At 44.8% G+C, this 25,886-nt stretch overlaps 1 protein-coding gene across 1 annotated transcript in view; it reads left to right on the plus strand.

Annotated features, from left to right (window-relative positions):
• The first annotated feature begins 266 nt into the window (after positions 1–266).
• RPS6KA2 (ribosomal protein S6 kinase A2) overlaps positions 267–25,886 on the plus strand; it is a 457,314-nt gene continuing 431,694 nt past the window's right edge. The window contains exons 1-2 of the mRNA XM_064360463.1: positions 267–375; positions 4,084–4,143. Coding sequence (XP_064216533.1) covers positions 313–375; positions 4,084–4,143 — 123 coding nt within the window. The 5' untranslated portion in view covers positions 267–312. The remainder of the gene's footprint in view (positions 376–4,083; positions 4,144–25,886) is intronic.

Here is a 25,886-nt window from a genome sequence, read left to right on the forward strand (position 1 = left end):
ATTGGAGCCGCAGCGCCGTCCCCGGCTTTCCTCCCCCAGCCCGAGCGGGCAGCGGCAGCGGCTCCCCGGAGCCCGGCTCGGCAGGGAGGGGACGGCCCCCCAGCAGCCATACTGCAGCCCCCCGGGGTCCCTCCTCCGCGGCCGCAGGCCCCGCGCCCGCGACTCCTCTGGGAGCTGATCTCTCGTCTCCACCGCCGCCTCTGCGTCCCCGGCTTCTGACACCGTCTGGCCGCCCCGCTGTGCGGGTCCCGGCCTCTATTTATTTCCTTTCTCACGATCAATACTTGACCAGCAGAAAAGGAAAGTTTAAAAATGCCGATCGCACAGTTGCTGGAACTATGGAAAAAGATCGAGGTGGAGCCTATGGAAATAGAGGTGAGTGCGGGAAGGAACGCACTTTTCACGGCACCGTGAGAACCCTCACTCTGCGGCCAAAGCTCGTTTACTGTCATCAGCTCCTGTTTATTCGGTGACTGTAATGTGTCAGAGCTGGATCTGGAGTGCGTGTGGATGTGTGTGTTGTGTTGTATGTCACATGGATAAACACTGCGAGTGGACGCACGGCATTGTGTGTGGTGTAAATACATAAATGACAATGAGTACAAGAAACAAATGGTTGCCCTTAAGGAAACTTCAGGATGCTTCTTAAAGTCTGTGCATGTCTTAAAAGTATTCCCGTTTCCAAACTAATCTGCATCAGTTTAATTTTCCTTCAACAAGTGGCTTTAAATTAGAAGGCTTCCATTTGCTACAGTGAAAGATGAAACCGGAAGACAAAAATCAATGATGAATCAAGGAACAGAAAGCATAAAGATAATGTGATCTTAAAGGAAGAACGATAATGCAACCTTAAAAGGATGAATGGTCAGATAAAGAGGTGTGATTAAAAAGAAAGAGAAAGGATAATGAAATGAACGTGTTCCCAGCCCATCCCAGGGCTGGTGGGTGTTCAGGAGATGCTGCTGGTAGTTTTCACTCCATGCTTCCCTGGGGACACAGAAACCTCTGCTCCACGGAATCTGATTTGCTCCATTTGCGTTAGAGATGGTCAACATACATTTTTCCTAGAAGAGAAAGTTCTCCAAAGTTATTAACATCTACCAAATTATTAGATCTACCTGCTCTATGTTTATGGCAACTGAAACGGCGTTTAAACATGGCTGATTTTTAATAACTCACCAAACCTCAAAATCCAATTCAATGTTTGCTTATCTCCTACTCCCAGCCCTGTATTTATAAATTCAATGTCATTTTAAATTTTATTTATTTTTATATGTATGTCTTGAGATAGTCACATAATGTAACTTTAAACTGAATGAGAGGTTCTGTTTTAGAAGAGAATTTACTTCATGTCTCATACTGAGTAGTTTCCTTGGAAAGCCAAACTGAATTATACTTGGCATATGTGTTGATGTTTAACAGAGATGGCTGGGCATAGCACGGACATTATAGTCCATTTCTTTAGCTGGAACAGCCCAGATACTGGAAGTACCGTAGGTGGGAGAGGGACGACACCAGGGCTCCTGAGTGTTACTGATTCTTCTGTTTGTACATGGGGTTGTTCTTGGTGTTGAGGACAATGCCTTGGAAAGATCCATTCCCTTACTGGGGTTGCCATTTCAAGTCTACTCTTTTCTTTTTTTTGAGAGAGAGAGAGATTCAATTTTTTTATGTATTGAATTAGTGAGTGAGCAAGTGATTAGCTAGACGTTCTTTTCTTATTTACTAGTGCTTCCTGTAGCCCTGTTGGTCATCGTCAGCACGTTTGTTTGTGCTGAAGCTGTAAGGTGCACAGGCGTAAGGCCCTCCTGAATGAAGGGCTCCTTCAGAGGGAGGATTCGGCCCTAGGCTCAGGAAGGATGTCGGGGGTGGGTAGGGCAGGGACTTCACAATTCCAGGTGGGATTCCAGTCTTCATATTATTTCCAGTGACCAAAGCCATGAGGAGCAGCTTGTGTTTCACATATTTCGCAAATTGCTCCTAGACGGATCAGTAATGAATAGATTCACATGATTTCAAAACTATGCCATGACCCTAGAAAGCCTTGCAAGTGGCAAGAATTTGGAGCTGAGTTGACGGATACTCTGCCCTGCCTCGCCAGCCCCAGGAGAGGACAGATGGTAAAGGTTTCAGGGAGAATTGGATATATTAAATAGCTCCTGAAGCAAAATAAATTTTTTTCAGGCTTCTCAACTAAATTTTTCAGGAGAGCACAGCTGGTGGAGTACGGACAGTGTTAAGTTCTGTTTAGCTGGAACCCAGAAAACTAGGGTTCTTTCCACTGAAAAATGAAAGCTTAAATATTGACACTTTGGTACTTCAAGTTTCTGAGGAAACTTCCACATCCACAAAATCCTCTGTGTTTTGGAACTCAGAGGCTGATTTCACACTCTAGTTTTGTCTATGTTTTATGTTGTGTGGTATTAAAATAACTCTCATATCAAGAAACATGGCAGAGCAATGTGGAGCACATCTGGCCTCTGAACCTCCGCGTTAGACACCCTGACGCCCTTGCAGGAGGAGCCTGCATGCTTTTCTCATCAGAAAACCTGCTAAGAGATTTTAGTGCTTAGTTTTTAGTGATTTACTTTAGATTTTAGTGCTTTAGTTCCTTGCTGTTACGCAAATTTAACACGACCGATGATTGGGTTTCCAGGACTAGAGCCAGCATTCCTGGATTCCTGATTTGCGCTAACTACCTTTTCCAGTTGCTTGCCTCTCTGGCCTGTTTTCTCATCTGTAATCTGAGAGAACTGAACTGAATTGGGTTTGAGGTCCCTTGTACTAGAGAACACTGCATACACTTTATAAAAATCGTAGATCAGGGGAGATTCATCTGATTGTCCAGAGAAACTCTGCAGTTCTATGCATTGTTCTGAGATATTTCAGATGATATAATTTACCCATAGATAGGAGTCTTGACAAAGAAACCTGCTAGTTAAGAGCCAGAACCTCCAGAAAACCCCTGCAGAATGTAGCATGAAAAAGAAACATGTAGTTTTTCATGAATATGCTCTGGCAAGTTGAAGGCACGTCTCAAACGGAGGACTTCTCAAGTGTTGCTTTCAGCAGGGTCACAGCAGCCAAGGGCATGCTCTGGGGGCAGGATAAGAAAATGGGAGAAATGATGAGGAAGGCAAGTCCATAGCCAGCCCACAAGGTCTGACTGACCCATTCTATTTGTGTTCTTTGGGAGGAATAAGCAAGATTTTTCTCTCTGGGATGCCATCATACATTAGAGGAAGAGAAAGCCCCCGTTTTTAAACAATGCAGATCAAACATGATTCCCTAAGATTCATACTCAAGCTTGGATAGAGACAATTATCTCCTGGCTACTGGGTGAGAAGATGAAACTGGAAATAGTAGTTATGACAGCAGTTCGCTTTGAGTGTCTACTGCCTGGCGGCCTGGGCTGCTGGCTGGCCGGTGCCCTTCCATGGAGCTCTCCCCGTATCTCTAGACAGAAGCGCTGCCGTGTCCCCGAGGCCCAGGTTAAGCACTTTGCCCCACGTTGTTAAGTAGAAAGCAAAGACTCAGACCCAGGTGGCTCTGCTTAAGCCTTGTGCCAACCACAGAAGCACTTTGCTTTACGTTTTTGGGCTGGGCCTCATTTCTCTGATAGAATCCTTTCTCCCGGCACCCGCTCGGGACTGTGATTTTGTTCGGTCTCACGGGAGTGGTCACACATGCCTTCACCGCCGCTCTCCTTCTGCATCAGCTCTGTTAGCTTTTTGGCTTTGGGAAAGTTCATGCCTTCTTCACTGGCAAGAATCAGCTTGTCCTCCTTTAGGTTGTGCTGTAGGTCACACATGCTTCACTGATTTCGTCATTTGAGTTAGCATTTAGTGGGAAGGCTCCCTGCCTTACTTACCAAAGCTGTTGTATAAAGGATTCGTCTTGGGCATGAAGCATCACATAGTTGCACATAAATTCAGGTGGGAAGAGATGGTGATATGGTTTCCATGTCCTACAGAACTCATGCAGGATATTTAGTTAGCACTTTTTCGGATTGATAACCTGTATGAGGCCGCCTACAAACACGTGGCAATGCTAACCATCTTTAACATCTATCTTTGTTATCAGACCACAGAGGAGGATCTCAACCTGGATGCAGAGCCCGCCACAGAAGACACTGCGGAAGAAGTAACTATACGCATTTTATTACACTCTGCTTTGTTAGGGGAGATTGCGCCCAGAAGTGGTGAAGGGGGAAATGGAAGTTTGACGTTAAGTATCTGCTAGCGACTAGTGACATATGTGTCCCTAGACATATACATGCACGAATATGCACAAGTACATATCATGTGCTTACTGTATTTGGTAATCTCCCTCGAAAGGAATAGCGGGAGCATAGGAAGGAAGGCTGTCAAGCGAGGTAAAGTTCGTGGTCTCCTGGCATGGGTGTTTGCAAGGGGCATGGCACATTAGTAACAGTCAAGGAGTCCTGGGAGTAACCAGCTGGCACGGAAGCCCGGCCTGGGGTTCCCTGTACTGGAAGTCATATGAGGCGGAATTGCTGAGAGCTCCTCTGGGCAGGTGGGAGGACCAAGGTAGGGGAAGACTAGGAGAGAAGGAAAAAGAGCTGGGATATCTGAGAGATTAACAGCCCGAGGTGGACCTCAAAGGGAAGAGAAGAAAGAAGTCTCACTGCTACTGGCTGTGCATTTCTTCATTTTGATGCTGTGCAGGAGCGTGGGCCTGACCCAGGCAACAGAAAATGGGCTAAGACTTTGATAAAGTGAATATATCTCAGCAACACTCGTGTTCTAAGGGGAGATTTTGGTAACAATAAGCATATCCATGAGGGAGACACTGGGCACAAAGGAGCTAAATTCAAAAGCTGAGTTAAGGCTGTAGTTAAGGCATTGCAGTTACGTGGCCACACTTCCACCAGAGGTGGCTGGAGCCATGGGACATGGACGTGGCCATTAAGAAGACAGAGTTGCTCAGCCACATGCCACCTGGAGCCATAAAAGTTATACAATTTGCAACTCTGTTGACTTTTAAAATAGCTGGCAGATATTGTAGACTGGAAGGGCTGGATCAATGAACATTACTGGTTTTAGAAAATGGTCTGCTCAGATGCTGAACACTGCATTTCACCACTGTCTAAACCTATGCACACCAATGCAACATTTAAGCCAAATGTCGCTGGTTCTTCTGATCCGATGATATAACCCACTGGTTAAATAAAGAAAATGGCATTCAGCTGCCTAACCTTTATCCAGCTGCCTTTCGGTTCTGTGTGTTTTCACTGATCTGGGAGTCTAGAGTCTGGCTCTCTTCTAGCTGTGCCGTGATCCGGCTGCATTCTTGAACACTACACTTGGCCTGGCCTGTACCTTTGCATCCCCTGGGGGAGTAGATAGTGATGCTTTTGCCAGTTCCATGAAGATCAAAGTGTAGGGAGACGTAAGGCAGTGACTCTCCTGAAAATATGATGCTCAATCTGATACTTTCAAAGTAGCAGGAGTGGGAAAGGAAGATGCACCCTCCCTGCAAATTCATAAGGCCAACGGTCTCAGAGAAATGACTGGCTGTCATTTTTAAGAATACTTTTCCAGGCTTTCATAGGAACTCTGATTACCAGGGAACCTTCAGTGCATTTACTGCAGGCAGACTAATGTGATGACTTCGTAGTTGGCTTCAGGAGGCTTACAACAGGGCCCTGAGCCAGGATAGGTGCAGCAGACTCTTCATTCTGCTAGCTTCAACCAGAGCAGCAAGATTGTGTAACACCATGTCCTGCTGCATCCAGGCTGCCATAGCAGAATCCACACTGGGAGGCTTAGACACAGCAGAAATGTACTGCTCACAGTTCTGGAGGCTGGGAAGTCCACAATTAAGGCATGGCGGCTTTGATGGCTGCTGAAGGCACACCTTCTGGTTCATGGGCAGCCATCTTCTCCTGTGTCTTCACATGGTAGAAGGGGCAAGGGAGCTCCCTGGAGTCTCTTTGATAAGGGCGCTAATCCCATTCATGAGAACTCACCCTTAAGACCTAATCACCTTCCAAAGTTCTCACCCCTAATACCATCGCCTTTATTGCTAGGATTTCAACATATGAGTTCTGGAGAAATAGAAACATTTAGATCATGGCACACGATATGCCCAAAAGTACTTAACAACTAACTGAAAATCCTTTAATTCATTAACAATATTTATTTTTTTAAGAGCTCCTGGTCTCAAGTTGTCTTGTCCTCCACATTTTTGATAGAAATCTAAATGTGAATTCAAATATATATATATATATTTATTGTACTTTAGGTCCTGGGGTGCACGTGCAGACCATGCAGGATTGTAGCACGTACATACATGGCAAGGTGGTTTGCTGCCTCCATCCTAGATGCGAATTTATAATAGAATGTAATAAAAGCAACCAACCTCTTTAAAAGTTGTTTTTGATAATGGAATATGAGATGGAGGAAATTATTACTGTTTCCTGATGTTTACTCTATCTGGATAATAGAAAAGCAGTATGTCTTCACATCTTAATAAATGAAGGACTAGAGTTCCAAACAGATTTTAGGAGTATTTTGCAGAACTGTAATATCGATATTTAGATACATTTGCAGTATTTGTGGGAATGATGAGAAAATACTGGAGGAAATTACTTGTTTACTTGATATTTCTTATAGATGATGCTGAAAACCCAACATGGAATTTTTCAGTCTAGCTGCAGATGAATGTCATTTGAATACTCTGTGATGTAGTTTAACTTTCGTTAGAGACAAGCTTCAGGCATCCTTCTCGGCCTCCGGAGTGGCAATTTGAAAGGTCTCCTCTAAGTGAAGGATTTATGGCTCAGATCAAAGAGATATATATGTTTCTTCTTTTTTAAAAAATAGATTTAGGGAGTACAAGTGCAGTTTTGTTACGTGGATATATTGTGTAGTGGTGGTCTGAGTTTTTAGCATAGCCATTACCACAATAGTGAGCACAGCACCCGACTTGTGATTTTTCACCCCTCGCCCCCATTCCCACGCCCCCGCCTTCTGTGGTCCAGTGTTTACTGTTCCCCCTGTATGCTCACGTGTGCTCATTGTTCAGCTCCCACTGATAAGTGAGAACATGCGGCTTTTCTGTTTCTGAGTTATTTCACTTAGGTTGATGGCCTCCAGTTCCAACCATGTTGCCGCTAGAGACATGATTTCATTCTTTCTTATGGCTGAGCAGTATTCCATGGTGTATCTATACCACATTTTCTTGATCTGATTCTTTGCTTTTGGACATTAGGTTGATTCCATGGCTATGCTACTGTGAATTGTGCTGTGATAAACATGTAAGTGCAGGTGTCTTTTCGAGATAATAATTTCTTTTCCTTAGGGGAGATTCCCAGAAGTGCGACTATGGATCAAATGGCAGCTCTGTTTTTAGTTTTCTGAGAATTTTTCATAGGTTTTCTGTAGAGGTTGTGGTGACTTACATTCCCACCAGCAGCGCAGAAGTGTTCTCTTTCTCTGCATCCTTGCAACATCTGTTGTTTTGAAAAGGAGAGAAATGTGGTGGCACCTGAACTGAGCAGAAGACGTTTCATGCCTCTTGCCTGTCTGAACATATATGATAAAAAGTCATCTTATTTGGGAACAAAATCATTCAAGTCAGCAGCAGTTTTCCATTCACTTATTCAGCCAAGAATACTTATTGATAACCTGTGGGCCAGACATTAGTGTTCATGGAAAAGAATAAAAAGGCGAGTGGGGCTTCCTGGAAGAGTGCCTGTGAGTACTTTCACTGCTATGAAGTTTGTGAAGTGTGCTTCTCACGTAATTTTTGAAGTGTGGAAGGCGTTTGGGATAGATCGCGTATGATATCTAGGCACGGGGCTCCTCATGGTATGGTTCTGCACAGTTTCTGAGAAGGTGAGCTCTGGTGGAAGGCCAGCGTGCAGATGGGGTGTAAGGCAGGACGTCTGCTCTTGAGCTTGGGTGTTACTGTGACACACCTTAATTCCCCATTGCTGAGAGAACGGCCTCTTCCCTCAAGAAGGCAGTAGCCGTGTGGGGGAGTTTGTGTTATAAATTCACGGGACAGGTGGATTCTTGGTCTAATTTCATCTGATGCATCAGAGGCAGGCACACTTCACATTCTGAACAACAACCACAAAACCCAGCAGATTCTGTCAGGAAATACTTCCTTAAGGGATTACTTGAAGGGGCTCAGTACAGCGACATCACAGTCATGGAAGAAAAATCTAGAAGCATAATGACTCCTGTGAGCAGGTGAGGCCTAACAGAGCAGGCTTATTGAGGGTCCAGAGGCAACTTGCTGCCTCATTGCCGGGGAACCTGATCTGGATGTTGGGCCTAGTGTACTCCAATGAACCTCACAGCCACACTCGTGACACTCTGCGCCAGAGTGCCGAGCGCTCATCTGGGTGGGATGGGACGTGGTCGCAGCGGTGTTCCTCCAGCCTCCTTGGAGCTGCTGTGCTGGGCGGTGGGGAGGGCCGAATGCTGTCCCGATGGAGGAGGAGGGCCAGCTTCAACGGCGCTGGGCCGGGAGAGGCCCCACCTGCCCACTTCCCCGGCACAGAGGCGAAGTCCGTGCAGCGCCAGGCTCCCGGGTCTCTGTGCTGTTTTGTCGTCTTTGTTCCCTGTGTGTTCTTAGATACGGAGATGATTTTTAGGTGAGCTTTCATTTCACAGAGCAACCTTTGAAAAATATTAGAATTTGTTGCATGAATGTGTGTTTTTTTTTGTAGACACAGGGTCTCACTACATTGCTAGGCTGATCTTGAACCCCCGAGCTCAAACGATCCTCTTGCCTTGGCCTTCCAAAGTGCTGGGACTACAGGCAGGAGCCACCACACCTGCTCATTGCACGGGTTTTTAAAGTGCTTAGATTTCAGGGTTATGTTTATTAATAACAGGACTATTTTCTTGTTAAGTCAACTTTATAAAACCAGATCCAGAGATACTATTAAAAATGTTGGCATGATTCCACTTTATTTCCTTGTGGCTACTGGGGTACTTCCCCATTCCCCTCAAATTTTACTCCTTCTTTTTGACAGCAGAACAGAAACTACCTGGACCAGGGGGCAGGGCAGGTGGCACTTCCTGCTGTCACCTTCAGTTGGCAGCACGCAGCTACACGGGGATCACAGGGTTTCGGTGGCCAGTCTCTTTGAGCCAAGGAAGATGCTGACGACACAGCGCCAGCTGAGAGGTCACAGAGGGACCCTCAGGCCTGGGCATGTGGCCTCCTTGCAGGGGCATCTAGGGGCCTGTGGGCAGCTCAGGGACAAGCTCCTGAGCATGTCAGCACGGTTGCTGCTTGGACCCCTCAACGAGTCCCCTGGTGAGGAGGAAGGAAGGCAGGCCAGAAAGAGAGTCGTGGCAACAGGCAGAACGCGTTAAAGAGCGCCAGCCCGAGCGTGTTGGGGAGCTCTGGGCCAAAGCCCCCGCAGGATACGGCCAAGGGGGGCTGAACCGCCTGTGTGGCTGCATCGCCTCTCCTGTCTCTGCAACCCAGAGTTCCATCGTTCCTCATAAAAAAGAGAAAGAAAAACTATCTAAACTGGTTTGAATAGAAGAGACAAGGTGAATAATGAAGCCTAGGCACTAATGAAGCAATTAAGAGCAATGCAATTACTGTTTAAAAGAGATAGCTAGTCGTTTTGAAAGAAGATTGATAAAACAATCTTCCAAGCCCGGCTTATTACCTCCCATGATTCTGTCTCTGTGGCGTCTCTAAAAGCTGGTGTTACATAAGTCACCATGATGGTGTCAGTCTATTTGCATTTGTATTTCTTACTGTTTTTCTGTCCAGCAGACAAGAATCACTTTAGTCCCTGCAGAAATTCTAGAAAAGGGTAGGGTAAGCATAACGCCTTCCGGAAAGAGGGTGGCGCGGCTCAGCCACTGCAGGCCCATCTGTGTTTAGACGTGCTGTGGGGCGGGTGAGAATAACATTGGCTTCACGAAACATTAGCACTTATTGAGGCAGAAAAGAAAAATGTATGATTTTGTTAAGAAAATTGGGACAGCATATCATTTGATGTGTAAGTGGTAATTATTTGCAAGAATCCACAAAAGACAAGAAGTCTGGCTCTTGTCATCTGCAGACACCCCTCCTTCTGCTTATTCCTTTCTCACGGAGTGTTTGTCATTTGTCATTCCTGGGCAGATGAAGACAGTTTACAGCTCTTTTCAGTTTCTAGGATCCTCATTTTTCTGCTTCGGTGACAAAGTCAGCCTTTGCACATTTCCCAGAGTGCTTTCTTTCTGAGAAGAAAAGGATTACTCAGTGCGAACGGGAACATTCTCTCAAATCGTGGGCACCGGCTAGAGACAGTGTCCCGTAGTCTGAGAGCACCAAATCGGGAGCCTGGGGCGACCGCTCCCTGCTCGCTCCCCACGCAGGGCTCCAGGGAGTCGGGCACCAGCAAGTGGCCCATGGGGGCTTCCTTGTAGCCTCCGAGGCAGAGCAGTAACTGTCTCTGCAGCCCGGTGATTTTATGGGGGATCTCATAAAGAAAATGCCGGTTCTCCAGAAAAAATGGTGCTCATCCAGTCACAGCCAGCAATCACCTTCTGCATCGAGGTCGTTGCTAAATCATGAAGCAAAAGACCCAAGGAAAGCTACGTGTTCTCCGTGTCCAGCGTGCAGCGCAGCAGGTTGGAGAAGTGATGAGCTGAGGCCTGGGTGTCTGTAAGGCCCCCTGTGTCTCAGCCCCTGAAGACTGACAGAGAGGCTCTCCTGCTGCCTGCAGAGGAACGGCTGTGAAACAAGAACGTGGCTCTGGAGGTGCCCTTGGTTTCCACACCTCGCACCCTCCCTCAGCCCCGGGAAGTGGGCAGCAGGGCAATTTGTTTTCCCCCATTTTTCAGGTGGTGAAATCGAGGCATCAAAGATGATGTGATATGCTGAGGACAGCAGAGAACTAATGAGTCAGGGAATTCCAAACAAAGGCTTTTTCTGGAGACGTGTTTTCTCTTTCTAGAATCCTTGATTTCGCCCACTCTACTCAACACTGGGGGCAGATCTTTTATTTTTGGTTCATCCGCTCAGGTCATGGGTCAAACACTGTGGCTCAATCCCTTCCTTCTGTTCAGGCTTTAGCTCCGTGCTTCAGGCATCTCTGACCACATGGAGGACACTGCCCACGGCGTCTGTCCCTCCCTGTCCCCGTCATCTCCCTTCTCGCCCACACGTGGAGGAGCCCGCCCCCTGTAGGTGCATCCCCCGGGAGACCTCAGAGGCAGCCTGGCTTCCCGCTTTCCTGAGGAGGCCGCAGGGCTCAGATCTGTGCCCCTGGCCGGTGCTGCGTGGAACTCGTGGGACCTGCCTTGCCACACTGAGGCCCTTTCTCCTCTCGTTCCAAAGTCTCTCTCCTCTGTTCACACTGGAAAAAGACAAAAATTATTTATTTATGTGTGCATAAAAATCCGGGGGGGCTTTAGATGGAGCTGCTTTTAAAAATTATACCTCCCCATTCTCTGGCTGATATCTCATCATAGGTGGGATGTATTATCGATTTACAAGAATTACAAAAGCTCCTTGTATTTTATTAATCCTAAATGGATAATTTGAATAATTATGGTAAGATTTATGTACAATATATAGGGGTTTTTTTCTTTAATCAAGTGGATTTTCCTCCATAAATAACGCTGTATGTGTTTGGGTAAGACGCAAGGTATCAGTTAGAAAATTGTAGAGCTTGTTATCCTTCAGATATTTTGAAGTGATAAAAAGGGGGAAAAAAACCCTTGCACCCTTGTAACGTACATGCAGCTAAGAGCTGGGTGTGGAGATAGACTTTGCAGTTTGTGTGAGTCATAGAATTCTCTAGGGAACCTTAAAGACATGTTTTTCCAGGATGTGGAACCCAAACACCCCACTTACCAAATGCGCAGAGAGTAGCCACCGCGAAGGAAACGCCTCCGTTCCACTTCTCTGGCAGAGGCCCCATGGGCACAGTGGAGCCGGGCGTGACTGCCCTGGTCCCTGAACCCGGAGTCTCACATCTGTCTCCTGTAGAACAGATGGAGCAAACCCTATAAAACCATTTTCAAAGCAAGCGATGGTGAGAATGACTCAGTCAGCTTGAGGAGACGCTGTGAAGTAGGCTGGGTGTCCATGTCGGCCACACACTGCGCTAGGCACGTGGGACTGAGTGTGCACAGGATGCAGCTCCTATGTTGGGAAAGCTCATTCTATGTGAGGAGTTAGCTACATCACTGCGTATCTCCAAGTTAATAGGGTAAACACAGCAACACCCTTATCGAAATGATATCCATGGGCAGGGGTGGCCTTGGGCTCCTCCACTGCCAGCTACACACGTGGTGGCTCAAGCTGATCTGCCCCTGCCTCACCCTCCCTTCTCCTATCATTCTTCCGGCAAAGTCTGGGGAGTAATAGCTGTGTGTCTGGCCCTGTACTAGGCACCAGGATTCCGTGAGAAAGAAGACAGATGATTATGTAAAATTTATACATGTGTATTTATTTATATACATACCGCAGTTTATCCACTCATTGCTTGATGGGATGGGCATTTGGGCTGGTTCCATATTTTTGCATTTGCAAAGTGTGCTGCTATAAACATGTGTTTGCAAGTATCTTTTTCGTGTAATGACTTCTTTTCCTCTGGGTAGATGCCCAGTAGCGGGATTGCTGGATCAAATGGTAGTTCTACTTTTAGTTCTTTACGGAATCTCCACACTGTTTTCCACAGTGGTTGTACTAGTTTAAATCCCCACCAACCGTGTAAAAGTGTTTCCCTTTCACTGCATCCATGCCAACATCTATTATTTTTTGATTTATATATTATGGTCATTGTTGCAGGAGTGAGATGGTATAGCATTGTGGTTTTGATTTGCATTTTCCATAAGTGACGTTGAGCATTCTTCCATGTGCTTGTTGGCCATTTGTGTATCTTCTTTTGAGAACTGTCTATCCATGTTCTTAGCCCACTTTGATGGGATGGTTTATTTTTTTTCTTTCTGGTTTGAGTTCCTTGTAGACTCTGAATATTAGTCCTTTGTCGGATGTATAGATTGTGAAGATTTTCTCCCACCCTGTGGGTTGTCTGTTAACTCTGCTGATTGATTATTTTGCTATGCAGAAGCTTTTTAGTTTTATTAAGTCCCATCTATTTATCTTTGTTTTTGTTATATTTGCTTTTCAGTTCTTAGTCATGAACTCTTTGCCTAAGCCAATGTCTAGAAGGGTTTTTTTCCAATATTATCTTCTAAAATTTTTACGGCTTCAGCTTCTTAAATTTAAGTTTTTGATCCATCTTGAATGGGTTTTGGTATAAGGTGAGAGATGAGGAACCAGTTTCATTCTTCTACACGTGGCTTGCCAATTATCCCAGCACCATGTGTTGAAAAGGGTGTCCTCTCCCCACTTTATGTTTTCGTTTGCTTTGTTGAAGGTCAGTTGGGTGTAAATATTTGGCTTTATTTCTTCGTTCTCTATTCTCTTCCATTTGTCTATGTACCTGTTTTTATTCAGGAACCATGCTGTTTTGTTTCTGTGATGTCACAGTATAGTTTGAAGTCAGGCAACGTGATGCCTCCAAGTTTGCTCTTTTTACTTAGTCTTGCTTTGGCTATGTGGGCTCTTTGTGGGTTTCATATGAATTTTAGAATTGTTTTTTCTAGTTCTGTGAAAAATGATGCTGTATTTTGATGGGAATTGCACTGAATTTGTAGATTGGTTTTGGAAGTATGGACATTTTCACAATATTGGTTCTACCCATCCATGAGCATGGGATATGTTTCCATTTGTTTGTGTCATCTATGATTTCTTTCAGCAGTGTTTTGTAGTTTTCCTTGGAGAGGTCTTAGGTCTTTCACTTCTCTGGTTAGGTATATTCCTAAGGTTTTATTTGTTTGTTTGTTTGTTTTTGCAGCTATTGTAAAAGGGGTTGAGTTCTTGATTTGATTCTCAGCTTGGTCACTGTTGGTGTGTAGCAGAGCTGCTGATTTGTGTACATTAACTTTGTATCCCGAAACTTTGCTAAATTCATTTACCAGTTACAGGGGCTTTGTGAATGCATCTTTAGGGTATTTTTTAGGTCTACGGTTATATCATCAGCAAACAGTGACAGTTTGACTTCCTCTTTACTCTCTTTACTAGGGTTTTCTAGGCATAGGATTATATTATCAGCAAACAGTGACAGTTGGACTTCCTCTTTACTGATTTGGATGGCCTTGATTTCTTTCTCTTGTCTGATTGCTCTGGCTAGGGCTTCCAAGTGCTATGTTGAATAGAAGTGGTGAAAGTACGCACCCTTGCCTTGTTCTAGTTCTCAGGGGGAATGTTTCTAACTTTTTCCCCATTCAGTATAACGTTGGCTGTGTGTTTGTCATAGATGGCGTTTATTACCTTTAGGTATGTTTCTTCTATGCTGATAATAAAGCAATGCTGGATTTTGTCAAATGCCTTTTCTGCATCTATTGAGATGATTATGTAATTTTTGTTCTGTTTATGTGGCATATCACATTTATTGACTTGTGGATATTAAACCATCCCTGCATCCCTGGTATGAAACCCACTTGGTCATGGTGGATTATCTTGTTGCTATGCTGTTGGATTCGGTTAGCTAGTATTTTGTTGAGGACTTTTGCATCCATATTCATCAGGGGTATTGCTCTGTAGTTTTCTTTTTTTGTTATGTCCTTCCCTGATTTTGGCATTGGGGTGATAATGGCTTCATAGAATAGTTTAAGAAGGATTCCGTCCTTCTCTATCCTGTGGAATAGTGTCAGTAGGATTGGTACCAATTCTTCCTTGAATGTCTGATAGAATTCAGCTGTGAATCCATCTAGTCTGAGACTTTATTTTTGTTGGCAATTTAAAAACTACCATTTCAACCTCACTGCTTGTTATTGGTCTGTTCAGAGTTTCTATATCTTCTTGGTTTAACCTAGGAGGGTTGGATATTTCCAGGAATTTATCCATCTCCTCTAGATTTTCTAGTTTATGCTCTTAAAGATGTTCATAGTAGCCTTGAATAATCTTTTGTATTCTGTGGTATCCAGTTGTAATATCTCCCATTTCATTTCTAATTGAGTTTATTTGGATTTTCTTTTTTTCTCAGTTAATCTCGCTAATGGTCTATCAATTTTGTTTATCTTTTCAAAGAACCAACTTTTTGTTTCATTTAAATTTTGTGTTTTATTTGTATTTCAATTTCATTTAGGTCTGCTCTGATCTTTGTTATTTCTTTACTTCTACTGGGTTCGGGTTTGGATTGATCTTGCTTCTTCAATTCCTTAAGGTTTGACCTTAGATTGTCTATTTGTGCTCTTTTAGACTTTTTGATGTAGGCATTTAATGCCATGAACTTTACCCTTAGAACTGCATTTGCTGTATCCCAGAGGTTTTGATAAGTTGTATCGCTATTATTCAGGTCAAAGAATTTTTAAATTTCCATCTTGATTTCATTGTTGACTCAAAGATCATTCAGGAACAGATCATTTAATTTCCATGCATTTGCCTGGTTTTGAGGGTGCCTTTTGGAGTTAATTTCCAATTTTATTACACTGTGGTCTGGGAGAGTACTTGATATAACTTTGATGTTCTTAATTTTACTGAGACTTGTTTATTCCCTTGTCATATGCTGTATCTTGGAGAATGTTCCATGTGATGATGAATAGAATATATATTCTGCAGTTGAAGGGTAGGATGTTCTGTAAATATCTTTTAAGTTCATTTGTTCTAGGGTATAGTTTAAGTCCATTATTTCTTGACTTTCTGTCTTGATGACCTGTCTAGTACTGTCAGTAGAGTATGAAGTCCCCCACTTTTACTGTGTCGTATCTCAGTTCTTAGGTCTAATAGTAATTGTTTTATGAATTTGGGAGTTCCAGTGTTAGGTGCATATATATTTAGGATTGTGATAATTTCCTTTTGGACTAGTCCTTTTATAATTATATAATGTCCTTCTTTGTCTTTTTAACTGCTGTTGCTTTAATGTCTGTTTTCTTTGATATAAGAATAGTTACTCCTGCTCACTTTTGGTATGTATTTTCATGGAGTATCTTTTCCACCTCTTTATCTTAAGTTTATGTGAGTCCTTATGTGTTACCTGAGTCTCCTGAAGACAGCATAAACTTGGTTGGTGAATTCTTATCCATTCTGACTCTCTATATCTTTTACATGGGACACTTGGGCCATTTATATTCAATGTTAGTGTAGACGTGAGGTACTATATCTTTAACGTGGGGCATTTGGGCCATTTATATTCAATGTTAGTGTAGACGTGAGGTACTATATCTTTTAGATGGGGCATTTGGGCCATTTATATTCAATGTCAGTGTAGACGTGAGGTACTATACATTTTAAGTGGGGCATTTGGGCCATTTATATTCAATGTTAGTGTAGATGTGAGGTACTATATCTTTAAAGTGGGGCATTTGGGCCATTTATATTCAATGTTAGTATAGATGTGAGGTACTATATCTTTAAAGTGGGGCATTTGGGCCATTTATATTCAATGTTAGTGTAGACGTGAGGTACTATATCTTTTAAGTGGGGCATTTGGGACATTTATATTCAATGTTAGTGTAGACGTGAGGTACTATATCATTTAAGTGGGGCATTTGGGCCATTTATATTCAATGTTAGTGTAGACGTGAGGTACTATATCTTTTACGTTGGCCATTTGGGCCATTTATATTCAATGATAGTGAAGATGTGAGATACTATATCTTTTACGTGGGGCATTTGGGCCGTTTATATTCAATGTTAGTGTAGACGTGAGGTACTATATCTTTTAAGTGGGGCATTTGGGACATTTGGGCCATTTATATTCAATGTTAGTATAGATGTGAGGTACTATATCTTTTAAGTGGGTCCTTTTGGACATGTATATTCCATGTTAGTGTAGACGTGAGTTACTATATCTTTTAAGTGGGGCGTTTACGCCATTTCTATTCAATTTTATTGTCGACGTCAGGTACTGTGTCTTTTAAGTGGAGCATTAGGGCCATTTATATTCAATGTTATTGTAGATATGAGGTACTATATCTTTTATGTGGGGCATTTGGGCTGTTTATTTTCAATGTTAATGTAGACGTGATGTACTCTATCTTTTATGTGGGGCATTCGGGCCATTTCTGTTCAATGTTAATGTAGACGTGAGGTACTATATGTTTTACGTGGGGGATTTGGGCCATTTATATTCAATGTTAGTATAGATGTGAGGTACTATATCTTTTACATGGGACATTTGGACCATTTATATTCAATGTTAGTGGAGACGTGAGTACTATATCTTTTACATGGAGCATTTGGGCCATTTATATTCAATGTTAGTATAGATGTGAGGTAGTATATCTTTTACGTGGCGCATTTGAACCATTTATATTCAATGTTAATGTAGACATGAGGTACTATTCTTTTCATTGTGCTCTTTGTTTCCTGAATACCTTTTTTTTTTTATCGTGTTATTTTTATATCGATTCTGTAATATTTATGTTTTAAGGAGGTTCTATTTTGGTGTATTTAGAGGATTTGTTTCAAGATTTAGAGCTCCTTTTATCAGTTCTTGTAGTGCTGGCTTGGTAGTGGCTAATTCTGTCAGCATTTTTTTGTCTGAAAAAGACTGTATCTTTCCTTCATTTTTGAAGTTTAGTTTCATTGGATGCAAAATTTTTGGCTGATAATTGTTTTGTTTAAGGATGCTAAAAATAGGACCCCAATCCCTTCTAGCCTGTAGGGTTTCTGTTGAGAAATCTGCTGTTAGTATGACAGCTTTTTCTTTATAAGTTACTGATGCTTTTGCCTCATAGCTCTTAAGATTCTTTCTTTCAGCTTGACTGTAGATAACCTGACGACTGTGTGCCTAGGCAATGATCTTTTTGTGATGAACTTCCCAGGTGTTCTTTGAGCTTCTTCCATTTGAATGTCTAGATCTCTAGCAAGGCTGGGGAAGTTGTCCTTGATTTTTCCCTCAAATATATTTTCCAGACTTTGATTTCTCTTCTTCCTCAGGAACACCAATTATTCTTAGGTTTGGACACTTAACACAGTCCCAAGCTCCTTGGAGTCTTTGTTCATTTATTTAAAATTCTTTTTTCTTTGTCTTTGATGGATTGGGTTAATTTGAAAGCCTTGTCTTCGAGCTCTGAAGTTCTTTCTTCTGCTTGTTTGATTCTATTGTGAGACTTTCCAGTGCATTTTGCATTTCTCTAAGTGTGTCCTTGATTTCCAGAAGTTGCAATTTTTGTTGTTGTTGTTGTTTTTTACGCTATTTCACCAAAGAATTTTCCTTTCATTTTGTATATCATGTTTTTTAATTTCTTTAAGTTGGAGTTCACTTTCTCTGGTGCCTCTTTGATTAGCTTAATAATTGACCTTCTGAATTCTTTTTCTGGCAATTCAGAGATTTCCTTTTAGTTGGTATTCATTGCTGGTGAGCTGGTGTCATCTTTTGGGGGTGTTAAAGAACCTTGTTTTGTCATATTACCAAAATTGTTTTTCTGGTTCCTTCTCATTTGGGTAGGCTATGTCAGAGGGGAGATCTGAGACTCAAGGGCTGCTCTTCAGATTCTTTTGTTCCATTGGGGGCTCCCCTGATGTAGTGTTCTACTTTTTTTCCCTAGAGATGGGGCCTCCTGAGAGCCAAACTGTAGTGATTTTTTTTTTCTCTTCTGGATCTAGCCGCCCAGCAGAGCAACTGGGCTCTGGCCTGGTACTGGGGAGTGTCTGTAAAGAGTCCTGTGATGGGATCCATCTTCACGTCTTGCAGCCATGGACACCAGCACCTGTCCGGTGGAGGTAGCAGGGAGTGAAGGACTCTGAGGGTCCTTGGTTGTGTTTTTGTTCACTGCACTGGCTTTGTGTTGGTTGTCCTCCAGCCAGGAGGTGGTGCTTTCAAGAATGCATCAGCTGAGGTTGTATAGGGCGAATACAAGCTTGCTCTAGGGTCACCTTTGGAGAAGTATTTAGTTTTCTCTGGTGGTGGTCAGGGCTGTAGAGCTCCGAAGGGATTATGTCCTTCATCTTCGGCTACCAAGGCAGTAGAGGAAGACCCCCAGGTGGGACAGGGTTAGGTGTTTCTGATCTCAGACTCTCCTTGGGCAGGGTTTACTGTGGCTGCTGTAGGGGATGGGGGTGATACCCAGGACAATGGAGCTGTGTTCTCAGGGGGCCTCTGCTGCATTACACAGATTGCCAGGGAAGTGAGGTAAAGCCAGCAGTCACAGGCCTCACCCTGCTCCCATGCAGCCCACAGTCCTAAAGGCCAGTGTCACTCCCACTATGCCCCCAAGAGCACTGCACATATTTCCAGGCAGCTGGTGACCTGGGCTGCCCCAGGCCACCATCCTCCCCACTGAGAAGGCAAGTAGACTGACAGTTTTGTGCATCTCATGGAGCCTGCAGCAGTGATACAGTTCCTGCAAAATGTCTAAGGATTATCTAGGCTTTCCTGGTGTGTTGCTATGGTAGTTCTTGAAGCAAAAGTTCAGGATGTGGGTCTCTCCACCTGCTGCTCTGTGTGTCCGAGCAGGAGCTGCAAGCCAGTCTCGCCTCCTATCTGCCATCTTAATCTCCATTTTCCGTGTGTATGTTTTTAAGAAAAGTAATTCTGGCTGTTGGGTTTAGAAGCATGGAGCTTACAGGGAATGAGTGAAACTAGGAAGACTGGCTGGACAGCAAGGTGGTGGGGCATGCCGCTCTCAGTAGAGATTTGAAAGGCCTTCGGGTCAGTTATGGACCCAGCCCCTCTGGCTTCAGCACCAGATTAGTCTCCTGGGGCCTTGCAAGGAAGTCCCATGCACTGGGCAGCTTAAATAGCAGAAATTCTTTCCCTCACTGTTCTGGAGCTGGAAGTCTGAGATCACCGCGTCCACAGGCTGGCCCCTTCTGTGGACTCTTGGGGAGCATCTGTCCCAGCCTCTCTGCATCCTCTGTGCTTTGCTGGTGACCTCTGGTGTTCCTTGGCTGGTGGGATTCTCTCTGCAGTCTCCGTCTCCATCTTCACATGGCATTCTAAGAAGCACAGTTATACTGGATCAGGGCCGGCCCACCTGCCGACTTTCACCCTGTTATACCCCAGTTCCAAACCAGGCCACACTCTGAGGTATGGGGGGGTGAATACTCACGTATCTTTTGTGGAGCATAATTCAACCCCTAGCAGATACCATGCTTGGGAAACCCCGCTTGATTGGCGTCATGGGTCAGGGTCTCAGACTCTTTGCAAGAGACCCTGCTTTTTGGGGCATGCGCTAAAATCCATGAGTTGCACGCTGACTTGAGTTTTATCATGATTTCTGCTTCTACCACTGCTGGAGTGTGCAGAGGCCTCCCTGCTGCCTGGCACTGGCTTTTGTTTGCTCGAGAGATGCTAGGTCATGCTCGAGGCTTGTCCAAGGGCACCAGAATCACAGTGACCTTAGGGAAGGGTTACCACAAGCTCCTGGTCACGGGGTCACCAATTTGGGATTAGAGAATACTTTAGGGGGATTTCGCACCAGCCCTCTGTCCTCTACCTACACAAGCTGCACCCTGGCCACTTCCTGATTCCTTTAGAGAGAGGTCATGGGCTGTTACTGTCATAGCATGTCAAAAGGGAGGAATGAAACCCAGGTCATATTACTTGCTGTCAGCCCCCTGTCACCTTTTCCTCAGCAGTGAAGCACAATTACCAGGTCCCGTCTGACGCAGGCCCTCGGGTGTGGCCTCTGAAGGCTGGGTATAGCACCTGCCATGTCTGGATCAGAGCCGCCTCAGACCTGCTGAGTTCTTCCACTTTGCTTCTGCAATTAATTTTTTATTATTGTGTTCTCATCTTGCCCTCCTATCACTTTGAAAACACATATTCTTCTGACAATTTCATCTTTAGCCTTTGGAAAAAGCTCATCGTCAGCTCTGGGGCCACTGTCTTTGAAAGAGCAGGTGCAGCATGCACTTTGCCTGGCTCAGCATGGCAAGAAGCACGCGTCAGCGCTGAGGCTCCAAACATGGCCTTGACTCTTACCGGAATGAGCTGTATTCCTTTTAACGTACCATGGATATTCAGGTTTCTTTTTTTTTTTTTTTAATATTTTTGAGACAGGGCCTCATTCTGTCACTCAGGCTGGAGTGCAGTGGTATAATCTCACCTCACTGTAACCTCAACTTCCTGGGCTCAGGTGATCCTCTCACCTCAGCCTCCTGGGTAGCTGCCTGGCTAATTTTTATTTTTTATTTTTTGTAGAGACAGGGTTTGCTTTGTTCCCCAGACTGGTCTTGAACTCCCAGCCTCAAATGAGTCTACCACCTTGGCCTCCCAAAGTGCTGGGATTACGGGTGTGAGCCACTGCGCCCAGCCCAGCTTTCTTTTTAAACAATGTGAGATGGAATGTTTCAAGGTTAGTGATTGGTTAAGCCTCCTGGGCTCAGGACGCAACTCACTGGTGTTTGTTGTGGTAAGGAATTGTTGTCTAGTATCACACATCCTCTGAGTGCTGCTGGAGAAATTGCAAGGAAAGGAAAGCATCACACCTTGTTTTCCTAGAGGTTTGTAATGATGCATTTGAAAACCAGCTCCCCAAACCATTTACGCAGTCCTGGAATGTGTCTGTGCTGGGAAAACTTTCTCTGTTTTTCAGCTACAGAGGGTCCCTTGTGGGGAGGTGGAGAGAGGAAGGCCGTCGCACTCTCACGTGGAAGTCTGAAAGTGTTTCTTTTTGCTGTGCGTGGGAACCACCGGGAGGCTTTGGTAAAACTTCAGGTTCTGGTCCAGTGGGTCCCTCACAGGCTTCGCAGGGTCATGGTGCCCACGTGCCAGAAGTGCAGAACACCACAGTATAAGGAGCAAGGCCATGGGCACACAGCAGCCGGAGGTGTGTTCTAGGAGCAAAGGAGTCGTTTGGGGCAGCTTTGCAGAACGGTTTCCAGCATTCACTTTCAAATTCTTATCTCCTGCAACAAGTGGCATTATGACGTCTGCTTCTTACGTTAATAGTAAGCTTATTGCTCACGTAACAAATATATGTGTGTGTGTGTGTGTGTGTGTCTATATATATGGAATAATACTAATATAATACATACACACACACATATATATGGAATAATACTAATAATATACACACACATACACACGCACACACACACATATATATATGGAATAATACTAATTTCATTCAGTAGTTGAACTCATTACCTAATTGGAGAGGTTGACTTTGTCCTTTTCTATTTTAATTAATTTTAAGAGTCCACAAATTCATCATCTTACCACTTTAGAGAGCACAAGTCCAGAATCAGTCTCCCTGTGGAAGCCCAAGGAAGAACGCATTTCTGGGCCTTGGCCCGCACGCCCCGGCGGGAGGCCGTGCTCCACCTCCAGAGCCTCCAGTGCCGCCGTGCCTCTCCTCTCCAGCCCTGATTTCTGCCTCCCTCTTACAAGCACCCTTGTGACTATATCAGGGTGACATCTATTTTTTACATTGGCAAACCATACTACTCCAAAGCCCCCATTATAAACAGGAAGTGAGTCAATTTCATTTTACATTTAGAAAATAATGATACATATACAGTAACTAACCCCTCAGATATGGTAGGGTTCCATTCCCCCTTATTCTAACATCTTTCCTTAAAAGCTACTATATCGACAGTACACATTTACTCACTTATTTATCTAACAAATGTTTCTTCAGAATCTGTCCTGGAAAAGGCCATGTAGATGCTGCAGTGATGACAAATCCTCCGGTTTTTGGGTGTTTGATGCGCGGGAGGTGTGATCATCACAGTATAAGATATACAGCCTTGAGTTCATGGAGCAATGCAGGAAGCCACTTTGAGCATAACCACCTGATTACAGGAAAAAAGCAATAAAGACACAAGAGTGAGAACACCATGACTTCAGCGCAGGTCCCCGGCGGGTGGCTGTGAGTTCCTTCTGGCTGTTGCGACTAATCCCCACAAACGTGGCGGCATAAAACAACACACTTTGGTTCTCTTACGCTTCTGGAGGGCACAGGTCCTAAGACTGAGGAGTTGGCAGACTGCGTTTCATTTCCAGAACCTGCTTCCTGCCTGTGGAGCCTGCAGAGGCGCTGGCACTCCTTGGCTCACAGCCCTTTCCCGCAGCAGCCTCACTCCCATCCATCCCAACCTCCGTGGCCACATCTTGTCCTCTGACTCTGACCTACTGCCTTCCTTCCTCTTATGATGGCCTGGTGACATTAAACTCGAATGAAGAATCCTGGATGGTCCTCCTTGTTCCTCCAAATCTGCAAAACCCCTTTGCCATGTACCATTCTCGCAGGTCCTAGGGCTTAGCATGTGGACATCTATTAATACCTTTAGAGTCAAGATTCTGACTCCTCCATTGGTGAGGCCTTGAGGATACCCAGTCTGCCTGCGAGAAAACAAGTCTGAAACAAAAGACTGGGAAGGACTGCTGTGTATTGACAAGACTTCGGGATATGAGAATACAATGTAACATTTACTTGTTGGTTCCATTCTGATTTGAAGAAACCAACAGTAAAACATATTTCTTTGGACAATCAGGGCACTTTGAACATGGACTAGATAAGCTTTTGTTGATTTTGTTCTATATTTGTATTTTTTTGTTAATTTTTTTTGCTTAAGTATATTTTTGTGACGTATATAAACCATAACATTTCATTCCTAAATATTTCCATATGGCTCTCTGAAAAATCAGTACCTTTTCCTGCGTAAGCACAATGCTATTATCATTGACAGGCTGACACTGTCATCTTCGCCTTCCCCAAAACCATTGCGTTAGAGAGATCAGAAGCACTTCACTTTGTAAGTTAAAGACTGACCACCCTTCTCCCAGGTTATTTTACTTTCTTGAAAAAATCAATTATAGCTAAACTGTACCTTTGTTGGACAAGGCATTGATTTCCACCTGTTAATTTTAGCAACTGATGTTAGCCACTGACTGGCTGGTACAGGGCTTTAAAGCCCGAGGTCCTCGGCCCGTGACTCAGGTGCTCCGTGAGCCAGTGAGGGCTTTGGGCTTGTGATCTGGGGCTTTTGCCAAGGAGCGTGTGCTCATGCACAGCCTGCGTTGCGTTTGTGTGTCTCAGACACAGGAGTCAAACCAGCCGTCAAGCTCATTGTGAACCAGAAAACCTTCTGCTTCTTCATTTCCGTTTCTCATGTGCAAACTTTATTTTCATTCCGTAGGCGAAGCTATTTGGATAGATTATTGGTGAAAAGCAAGCAGCCAACCAAGTACAACACGAAGCTTCTAGTCGGTTTCGCCTGGGATGTAGAAAGCAGTGGGAACCTGCTTTGCAATGAAGCTGAACCAGGCTGTCTGGGAACCCCACTTTCCTCGAACTCAACAGGGGCAGGGTGACCAGGTGGCTGCAGGCTGACGGGTGCGGAGCCCGGGATGGGCAGAGGGCAGGCAGAAGATGCAGCCACCGCCACAGCGGTGATGAGGACACAGCTGGGTGTGGACCCAGCACCAGCCTAGGACCCCAGAGCCCCAGACACGGGCCTATCTTCACTCCAGTGTCCTCTGTGGCCTTTTTGCAGCCGGAGGGGCTGGGGGCTAGGCAGGAGGTGGGGAGCCCTCGGGGTGCACAGACACAGAGGCCCACCCTGTGCCCGCCTTTTCCCTCTTGCCATGCAGAGCCCTCAGCCAGTGGGAAGGGGAAAGGCCTGCCTTGGGGAGAGGTGGGAGCTCTGAGAGGGTCAGGAGGGTCCCATGCTCGGCCGTGAGCCTGAGCTGAGAAAACTGCAGCGTGGCCTTTGGCCCAGGGAAGGGGTGCCAAGGCCGGGGGGGCAAGAAGTGGCTGAGCCTTCCAGCCCGGGAAGGGCTGGGAAAGCCTCGAGAGGGCTGCTCCGTGGGGGTGGGCAGGGGCTCTCCCACCCCAGACCCTCCAGGCCCAGGTCTTTGGGCCACCTCTGAGACAGGCTGGACAGAAGGTCCTGGAGCCCCCTGGCCTCACCATGCACCTCTCAGCAAGCATTGGTCTTCCTCGGGTGGGTGGCCAGGTGAGCGGCACCTGCTCAGCGCAGAGGGTGGGGCCGGTACTGGAAATCCCACTGTGCTGGGCCAGGTCCCAAGTCCCAAGTCCCATGGGAAGTGCCTCCGCAGGTGCCTGGGCAGGTGGGACTGCAGACAGACGCACTGAAGGCAAAGACCAAGCAGGGAGGCCTGGTCAGCTCCCAACAGGACAAACCCCGGCTCCGGGACCCAGGTGGGACAGCGTGGGTGCAGGTGTGATTTACGGTCAGCTCGGCTTCTACTGTTCTTTCTTCCACTCACCATACCCAGTGTTTGATAAACAATCTGAAGACACGTACCAAAACGAACAAAAGCGAACCATCCTCAAGACTGCTCCAGATGCTAGAACCAACGGATAGGAGATGAAAGTAACTGTGACAAATATGATAAAAGATCTAGCAGAAAGCGGAGACCCTGCATTTCAGCACAGAGGGGCAAGCTATGCAGATGAGCCACATAGCTGTGTTAGAAACCTTCAGAGTGAAACCACAGGTGAAGTATACTGTAATGAGCTCCTTAACAGATTGGGCACAGCAGTGGAAAAATCAGAAAACTCAGAGGTAGAAAATTGAAAATATTTAACATGTATATTTACTTACCATATAGTCTTATACTTATTAAAGGTGTTTAATTTGTTGTTAAAAGCCCCCACAAGGAAGTTTCCAAGGCTAATTGAATTCACTAGCGAATTCTATCCAACCTTTAAGGCAGAAATATTACCAATTCTACACAAAAGTGTCCAGAAAATAAAAGAAGAGGAAATACTTTATGAAGCCAGAATTACCCTGACACTAAAACCAGACAAAGACATTGCAAGGAAAAACAAAAACAGAAAACTGTAGGAGAATGTCGCTCCTAAGTATATATTTTAAAATAATACATATTTTGCTTAGGAAAATATTAGCAAGCTGAATCCAGTAACATATAAAAAGAAGAATGCATCATAAAAAAGTAGGAA

Source organism: Aotus nancymaae, unplaced genomic scaffold (genome assembly GCF_030222135.1).
Source record: "Aotus nancymaae isolate 86718 unplaced genomic scaffold, 86718_ANA_hifiasm-v0.15.2.pri h1tg000040l, whole genome shotgun sequence".
Lineage (NCBI taxonomy): Eukaryota > Metazoa > Chordata > Mammalia > Primates > Aotidae > Aotus > Aotus nancymaae.